The sequence below is a fragment of the Portunus trituberculatus genome, chromosome 37 (assembly GCF_017591435.1).
Source record: "Portunus trituberculatus isolate SZX2019 chromosome 37, ASM1759143v1, whole genome shotgun sequence".
In the NCBI taxonomy this organism is placed as follows: Eukaryota; Metazoa; Arthropoda; class Malacostraca; order Decapoda; family Portunidae; genus Portunus; species Portunus trituberculatus.
In genome coordinates this window covers 3,359,187-3,368,155 of record NC_059291.1, presented here as the reverse complement: position 1 = coordinate 3,368,155, position 8,969 = coordinate 3,359,187, and the positions used below count along the sequence as shown (strand labels likewise).

Sequence of the window (8,969 nt, the reverse complement as noted above, 5' to 3'; positions counted from 1 at the left end):
CCTTGCTGGCCTGTAACATTGTTGTGCCACATTGCTCCTTTACCGAGTGACGGCACTGGACATGCACATCAATCATCAAGGAGAGACCATCAGAACATCATCCAGGTATTTTATATGTATTTTACTCATTATCAACTTTTAAAGTTTTATTGGCCATATATTATTGATTGTATGTGGATATGTTAGGGTAGGAATGGAACAAGTATTTGGTACAGATGTTTTTAATGTGTCCTTGCTCTCTCCATCATTCCAAAGATTGTCATTTTATAAGAAAGAGCAAGGAATGCTTATAATGCTCCAAAGAAAGGATAAACAATCAATTACATAAATGCTCATTTAGATCGAATCCCCTCTAGCTTGCCCCCGAGTGCCATTACCACACCTCAGGCTATGTGACATCTCATCACACCCTCAGTAACAGAAAAAGAACACTTCATGATTTGTTTAACTTTTTCATTTGCATTTCCTTTTGAAAATATCTTCGTCGGCCAAAGAATAGGAGTTAAGTCCTCAGTGCATTTAATGGATAACAGTAGCGCGTCCTGATGGTCCGCGGTCCGCTAAGAGCTCCCCGAGGAAAGCTAACACACCCAATACAGATCCTAGTAACAGGATCCAAAAGGCGCCCTGCATATGATCCAGACTCAGAGACTTATGAAGGTCATCAGACTGATCCTTGTTTGGATCTTCCTCTGTCTCATCTTTTTCTTCTTGTTCTGTCTTTGGGTATTCCTTCTGTTTCAAACGGATCTCTTGCCATGCTTCACGCAACATATTGTCCGTGAACTTCTCCTTAAGGCCGCTCTAGAAAGATAACACAAAGTTGGTGATAAGAAGGGGAAGGAAATATAGGCAACGTGTCATGGGTCATCGTTGTAAAATGTTTAACACAACTGACCATTTTCAGGACCAGTTCAAGAAGTGCTTTTAGTTCCATACGTATTCATAATTGACAAACGACAGTAAGGCCCAGCAGGAGATAAACCGAGATTCATCATCTTTTCCGATGTAACTACTGTTCACCTCTCTCTCTCTCTCTCTCTCTCTCTCTCTCTCTCTCTCTCTCTCTCTCTCTATATATATATATATATATATATATATATATATATATATATATATATATATATATATATATATATATATATAGTAAAAGTGGCCAAGTGAAACTGACCTCGATGACGCGGAGCAAGGAGCGGTCCACGTCCTGCTTGTAGGGCGCATCGTGTGGCATCATCCATCCTGCGTAGTTGGGGATCACATTCTGTCGTGCCACGTAGAGGCGCGTAGAACCATCGGGATTCGTAAAGTACTCGGCGATTTGCAACATGGTGTTGTATCTTTCGTGAAAAAACGCCTTCCTACAAGGAATACGTGATCTTCATCTTATATAAAAATAATGAAGGGTGCAAGAAGTCACAGGGCACACACTTGTCAGTTGCTGTATAAGGTATACATTACTGTATCTACTTGCCATCCGATCTTTAAATCTGTTTTGTCATAATATAAAGTTTCCTATTGATTCTGTAACGGTAACCAAAGTATTGTCTATTCCATTCATCTACCTAGCTCCTACTCAATATAAGAACCAATTCCATCTATTTTTTTTTTTTTAATCCAAATTTATAAAGCATGAATCCGTTATCATTTTCATCCGTCATTACTATAAGAGTATAAATGTTGACATTCAAGTTTTTAATTAGTCTATATTTTTCTTTTCCCCAGGGATTTGCAGTAAATTTAGTAGATTACAAAGGTATCAAGTCTTTTTTTTTTTTTCTTATAAGTAAAACATTGACCTTTCCTCCAATATTTGCTGCAATCCTTCCTTGACACTTGTCACGATGTCCACTCGGCTACCGACGCTCCTGTAGGCAGGTATGTTTGACTGTTCGAAGTATGTCAGGAACCTGGTGGCATTCTGAGTAAAAAGCGATCTAGAGAGAGAGAGAGAAAGAGAATGTTTTAATTTGTTATCAAGACTGGGACAAGGATATACCAGAAAATAGAGGATTATTCTTTGTCATTCTCTCAACACTTGCTATCACTAAGAATACGATGCATGGTTTCGTCTGTTTCAAGTTTAAAAACTGTAGGTACTTTTGTGTGGACAAGAGAGAGAGAGAGAGAGAGAGAGAGAGAGAGAGAGAGAGAGAGAGAGAGAGGGATAACTGGTATATTGCCATAGTTGGGAGAGGAACAGTGATGGTTAACAAGCTGCTGAGGATGAAGATAAAGATAGCCAACCTAACGTTACTCATGGCGAGTTCCTCCATCGTTTCCGGGCGGGTTGGATAATTGGGCACAGAGAGGAAAGCGATGAGTGTGCCTTTATACCCAGTGCTGATCACGAAGACGAGCACCAGCCACAGCAGCACTAGAAGTCTCGCCGCAGTCCACTTGGGCATTCGGAGCCACATGTCTTGTCCCAACAACATTCCCACTGTCTCGAGCACCGCAGATCGACTCTTTAAGTCTTCATCCATGTAATAAATCTGTTGAAGGACAAGGCGTTGGCATATGCTATTCAAATTATGTTCGCCATCATTGCTCATCATTACAAAAAGTAGGCGAGAACTTTTCATAGGCTCAAGTGTCGATCTGTGTTCTGATAGCTTCCAGCAAAAATGAAAAAATAAAAGAAACATTCAAAGCGAATCAATTAATACAAACATGTAGGCTCCCATTAATAAATAACAAGATGCACGGTATGACTTTATGTAGTAGGGATACTTAGAGGTCGATGAACGTATCTTAGCTACGGGCAAGAAATGGAATGAAGAAGAAAGGATTGGTAGTAGTTTAGCTTTAAAAGAAGGAGTGTATGAGAAGGGTGGATGTGTAACTAACGACATGTGGATTGAATTAACACAAAAATATCCCATGTGCACTTCGTTACAGTGGACTGTCGTCTTACCGTGTACATGAGGATGGACACGGCAATGGTGGTGATGAGGACGGAGAGCCACACCCAAGGTCCCAGGGGGTAGTACAAACTCTGCCACTGGGGCTGAATGGTAGGCTTGGCCATGCTGAAGGTGAAGGAGGCGCGATCTATGAAGTACGAGTGGTCAATCCGCGCCAGAACTTGTGGGATCAACATTATACGGAAACCCGAGATCATAACAAGATCCGCCTCTAAGCTTGCCATGATCTGCAGACCGAGGGATGAAGTGAACAGGACTTACAGAAGAATGAATACAATGCATGGCATCCAACCCGCTCTCTCTCTCTCTCTCTCTCTCTCTCTCTCTCTCTCTCTCATTGATTGAAAATGATGGACAAGGCAAAAAAGGAGAAAAATATAGCTCAAAGCAGATTATTTTCTTAGTGGTGCATTTCAATAATCTTAAACTAAAAGATCAACATATTATACATGTATATACTACAAGAGTACTAATGTGTGTGTGTGTGTGTGTGTGTGTGTGTGTGTGTGTGTGTGTGTGTGTGTGTGTGTGAAGTACGTCAGGAGTTGTATTTACCTCATCAATATTGGAACTCTTAAACATCTGGAAGGTAAAGTTGAGCATCCTCGCAACAGACTTCATGATGAGGCAGTCTCGCCCTGAATATTTGGACCAGCTATCGGCAGCCTGCGGGTCTACCACCTTCCAGAACGGCGGCAGGATGAGTGCTGTCACTGGAATCATGGCGCCGTGGAAGCTGCCCGAGAAAAGCATCAAGAAAGATAGATGGTGACGCTGATAGAGGGACACAACAAAGCCACATGAGAAAAAAATATGAAGCATATGGTAGTAAGTACCTGATAATTTGTTGTGCTATTCAATTGGAACTAAAGAAATAAATAGATAACAAATAAGTGTATAGGTGAATGAATTAATAAATGGTAGAAAACAATGCAATTCAAAGAACATCAAAGATATATATGATAAAAATCATTCACTTTATCAACCTGATGCTCATAACAGACAATAACATCCAAAATTATAGCCATGATAGCCATTGCATACTTTTTTTTATATAATTAGAGAGCAAGAGAATGAAAACTGAAAAGAGACAATGAAGCGTATGAGAAAGTTAGTCATTGCATGGCGCTTCTAGAACTCCTTTATTCATGAATCATGTGAATATATAGCCATTAATACCTTGATATTTGCGTACGATTACACCATTTTTTTAACATTAAGGAAAGTCTATGGAGGTCAGAAGATTAATGGCCAGAGTCTTCACCATTCTAATCCCCTCATACAAGTTTCTGAAGCTATATAAAATCACCAAATAGTAAGCAAAAAAAAAAAAAAAAAAATGCTGCAAAATGAATATAGAATCACGTCCTGGTATCGAAGAGGACGAAACGACGAAACTACTTTGATTAAACATAAATGAAAAAAAAATAGCTGAATATGGTTACTGGTGGGAAGGAGGTCAATAGGAGATGTGACTATGAAGCATACAAAGCTCAACAAAAATAGACACCAATCACTAACTTTGAGAACTTTTCAGTGAAGAGCCGCTGTGTGTCGCCTCGATATGTGAGACCGCCCAGGGAGGACCAGCGCCCCGCACCCACCACCCGTGCTCCTCCGTTGCTAGTGTAAGGGAAATACACCAACATCTCGCCTCTGTGTAAAATATTAGAGTATTTGATCTTATAAATAAAAAAAAATAAGGTCTTGACTGATACACACACACAGATACAAAGACACTCTCTTTCTCTCTCTCTCTCTCTCTCTCTCTCTCTCTCTCTCTCTCTCTCTCTCTCTCTCTGTACATATCACCATCCATCATCTCACTCATCATCACCACCACCATTACGTTTCAGTGGCAGGATCCAGATTGAGCAGGACCGTGTTCATCATAGAAAACGTCCAGTGTCGGCGCAGGAGATCATGTGCTTTGTAGGATGTCAAACTTGTCACAACTAACAGCCGAGTCTTCCACACCAGCAGCCGTGCCTCACGACTCTGAGGAAAAGAAGAGAGGAGTAAAGATAACAAAGAGAAGAAAGAACAGAAAAGAGGAGATTTGAATAAGGAGAAAATGATGAAGGAACAGTTCACGTGAGGACTGAAAAGGTGAGGAAGTTTAATTAAATGAATGAATTGTAGAGAACAGGATAGAAGAACGAAAGGAAATATGATAAACACGAAGAACATGGGAGACGAAAACAAGTGGTGTAGGAGAAAACAGACAAGAAAGTCATGGGAGATGAGGAAAGGATATAAAGGACGGGCTAGACTGGACGCGGGAGAGGAAAATGCAGATAAAAGGACATGAAGGAAGGAGAGATTGGAAGGACGTGAAGATAGATAGAATTGGATGGAAGAACGTGGATGGAAAAATGACAACCTGAAAAGACGTGAGAGGAAAAAAAGGAACAAATTAAAGTAATATGAAGGGGGGAATTATAGACAGGAAGGAAGTGAAAGAGAAATTAATAGATTGGAAGACAACAAGATTGGACGGGTCAAAATGATATAAAAGTCAATCTGGTTTGGAATTGGGAAGTAAACAGCTGTTGGGTGGGTGGTCAGTTGTGTGAGGTGCGCGATGCTGAAGGAGGGGTGCGTCGAGCTGAGCAACTCGAGACTTCGGGCAGTCTGTGTGAGACATTCAAGGGAGTGGCCGCGTAATCCTGTGCCGTGAGTACAATATTTGTATATTTGGGCCTGTAAATGGGAACTCTTGGTGTGCTACATGTTGATCTGTTGTTGCTGTATGGTCTGTTGTTTTATATTAATTCTATAAGGCCTAAATGAAAAATGTGTGACCACAGATTTGTTTAGTATATTTCAGAGAATCAAATGTTAAAAGGAAATGTTTGTAGTAATGAAAGGCATAAAAAACTAGATAGTTTTCATCGGCTCAAGAGCTTACCTCTTTTGCGAAGGCCAGGAGGAAGGAGGGATGAATGCTAACAACCAGCACCGCCACGCACCTAGACCGGCGCCGCATCTGAAGGCGAGATGAATAACATGTACTATAAGTGAAAACAAAACCGTGCGGGAAAGTAAAGACCTAATTAGTCGACACGTATTTGAAATTAATGTATTACCACCCCTCCCACTGAAGTGCCGACAGTTGTGCGAGCCTTCTGCGGACGTAAAATCGCCGGTGGTCATCAGATGGAGGAATGAAGCAGAAAGATCTTCATGGAGGCTATGGGATCGTGGATAGGAAGAGGAGGGCGCCAAAGTTTGGCGACCATTTTGAACATGCTGAAAACTGCGCAGCTCGGTAGCATGCAGTCAAATTGGGTAGTGGTAGGGAGGCACGAATGGCGTACAACAGAGTTTTAAAGGGGTGTACAAGGAGCAGTAAGGAGGCCTATTGATCGCTGCAAAAGCACGTAGATCGGCCATTGAGCGCCGCTAGGATGCTTTCGTAGGGTGGCAGCGAGGACGTCGTGGTAACCTGCGGAACGCCGGAACAGAAATTGATAGAAAAATACATGTGTCACAGTGGGAGGGACGTCAGCAGTCCCACCAAAATCAACTTTTTCCATTTTTCTGCAACCTCAACGCGACCTATCCATTTTGCTGCGTAGCAAGGGTGCACAACAGTCGTCATCCAGTGGGAAGAAGTCCTTAGAGAGACGAATATTTAGTGTAAAAACTCAAGGAAATACCTACAAGGAAAAGTAATGAGAGAGAAATACCGCAGAGGGAAGGAAAAGGTGAGGGAGTGAGTTCCAAATGCAAAACTTCTTACACCTGAGGTTGAACTAAACTTGACCTTTACCAGTCTAGTAAAAAAACTGCCTGCATTGCTCAGCCACCATGTCACATGTACAGAAATTATGTATAAAAAATTCATAATATCTACTAACATTTTAAGTAATAACATCAATATTAAATTTGTAATTTTGAAATATTGAAGTAACATTTCATATTCTTACTGTAAAAAAAAAAAGGTAAAAACTACGAAAGAAATCAATTACCCGACCATTCATTACCACTGGTGTGTTTATCAGAATATTCAATCAATTAGATTTGCAGAAAAAAACATTCCTATCAATAGATAGATAAAAAAGAAAGTGATGATATTTTAAAAAAGCATATACACCACTTACCTTCCTTGCTTCCTTCACCATTCTCGGCAGGGAGGTAAGAGTCTCGTTACCAGCCACCTGTAGCAGCTTAAATGCCCACTTGTTCCTCAGTACCTGATCCAACACATGAATAGAAACGAAACCTTTAGATTTACAACGCTATAGATAACACGTACATGCATCATACCCGCCACAAAGTACATGATACTCAGGTGGAAAAGAAAGCTGCAAAGTACACGACTGTTTTGAAGTTGTCTCTAATGAACTTCAGATACAAATAGATAATAAATAAGAGTAAAATTATGAGAGAGAGAGAGAGAGAGAGAGAGAGAGAGAGAGAGAGAGAGAGAGAGAGAGAGAGAGAGTATAGCGTGGTTACCTGTGAGAGGGAGTACACAATAAAGGGAGAGTCGGTCATTAGTACCACGGAGCAATGAGGGGACAATGACTCATCCAACACAGCCTTCGTCGCTGCTCCCCAAGATATGCTCATCTCATCTCCAGTCTCTGCGATTAGTAGAGTAGATCAAATATTGAGAGAGAGAGAGAGAGCGAGAGAGAGAGAAAGAGAGGTAGGTGGCATCATAAATAAACTACCACCACCGTTGCCACTAGATCATGTGTTTTTATAGATTACTGTTATAATTTGCCCACCTGCAACAGGAGACAGGAACTGAGGGAGGGCGTGAAGCGGCTGTCGACACACCGCCACTATCATCCCCATCACCACCGTAAAACGACTCATCTTTGGTCCTATAGGAAAGACAAAACCTGTGTTCAAAAAAGAGTTCATTATAGGCACGTGGTGAAGTTCAGCAGTCATTCATATTAACTATATCTGACTTTACTCTTAATGCTCTTTTGTATTTAAACTTTACGTAAGACTCGAGTACGTTAGAATGACGTGACTAAGGATACTGAGAGACGAAACGTTTTTTTTTTTTTTTTTTTTTTTTTTTTGAGGGGGGGCTTAACTTTGAATCTCAACGCTTGTATCCAATTATACATATCAAGAGAAAATAAGAATAAGAGGCTGTTATGATGTACCTTTTTTTTTTTTTTAAAGAAAAATGAAGATAAGCAACTGGACTGATAGTTCCTTCGTTATATTTTGAGAGAGAGAAAAAAATAATAAAATAGACTCGAAAGACATTACCAGAGAGAGAGAGAGAGAGAGAGAGAGAGAGAGAATGTACATTTAAGATACCACATTTAAGATACCGTGTTGGGACGGTATGGGTGGAAAATACTTTGTAGTGGAAGTTTTGAGGATGGCATCACAAGACTGCCACTTTGGTAACAAGTAAATAGAAAACATAACGAAGAGCCTAAAATAATAACTTTTACACCTGAATAAAGATGTCCTACGAAACTGAACTGTGCAGGCAAGATGAGCAGGAGGGCTTACGTCTGGTGTTGATGCCATGAAAGCAGAGGCGCAATAACTGGTCCAAATTAATGTGCTGGCAGAGGCGACGCGTTTGCCACCATCCCCGCTACACGTGATTGGTTGACGCAATGCTAAACTGAGATCCTCTGTACCTCTGATTGGCGGGATGAATGGAGGGATCTGCTCTGTGATTGGCCAAAGAGCACTGCCTAGGGATGAAAAAATAATGATGAAAAAAAGTACAGGTAGAACGTATAGCTTAAGTTACATTCTGAGTCTAATCCTCTTGTTATGATGTCAAAATAATGTTGGTTTTGTGTTGATCAGACGATAACGTACTATTTAAAGGAAGGGTTATTTGCTTATGATTAGGTTTATTGGTATTGATGTGTGTGTGTGTGTGTGTGTGTGTGTGTGAATTTACTCATGTTCAGCATTTTATATTGTATTCGTTACTGTGGACGGAATAATGAGGAAAATATCGACTGTTATAGGATATTTCTTTTCCTGAACGTTTCCTCATGTACCGTTTCAAGACTTCTCCAATACGGCACGTCCAGTCTGTAAGGG

At 40.7% G+C, this 8,969-nt stretch overlaps 1 protein-coding gene and 1 long non-coding RNA gene across 4 annotated transcripts; one reads left to right on the top strand and one right to left on the bottom strand.

Moving 5' to 3' along the window:
• Positions 1-205: 205 nt before the first annotated feature.
• LOC123513865 (ionotropic receptor 21a-like) lies at positions 206-8,523 on the bottom strand. 3 transcript variants are annotated; one of them, XM_045271293.1, is made up of 13 exons: positions 8,418-8,523; positions 7,664-7,762; positions 7,389-7,516; positions 7,031-7,123; positions 5,836-5,913; positions 4,774-4,922; positions 4,446-4,580; positions 3,480-3,660; positions 2,915-3,151; positions 2,245-2,492; positions 1,797-1,934; positions 1,172-1,358; positions 206-804 (listed from the first exon to the last, which is right to left on the bottom strand). In XM_045271293.1, the coding sequence occupies exons 2-13, from the start codon at positions 7,752-7,754 to the stop codon at positions 520-522; spliced, it is 1,950 nt and encodes a 649-aa protein (XP_045127228.1). In that variant the 5' UTR covers positions 7,755-7,762; positions 8,418-8,523; the 3' UTR covers positions 206-519. The 3 variants fall into 3 exon arrangements, with proteins under 3 accessions (XP_045127228.1, XP_045127227.1, XP_045127229.1); XM_045271292.1 differs by having other exon boundaries at positions 8,359-8,462; XM_045271294.1 differs by lacking the exon at positions 7,389-7,516 and having other exon boundaries at positions 8,418-8,442.
• On the top strand, positions 3,619-5,779 carry LOC123513866. The gene is made up of 3 exons (XR_006677466.1): positions 3,619-3,752; positions 4,462-4,552; positions 4,781-5,779. It is a non-coding gene; the product is annotated as an uncharacterized LOC123513866 (long non-coding RNA).
• Positions 8,524-8,969: the final 446 nt, after the last annotated feature.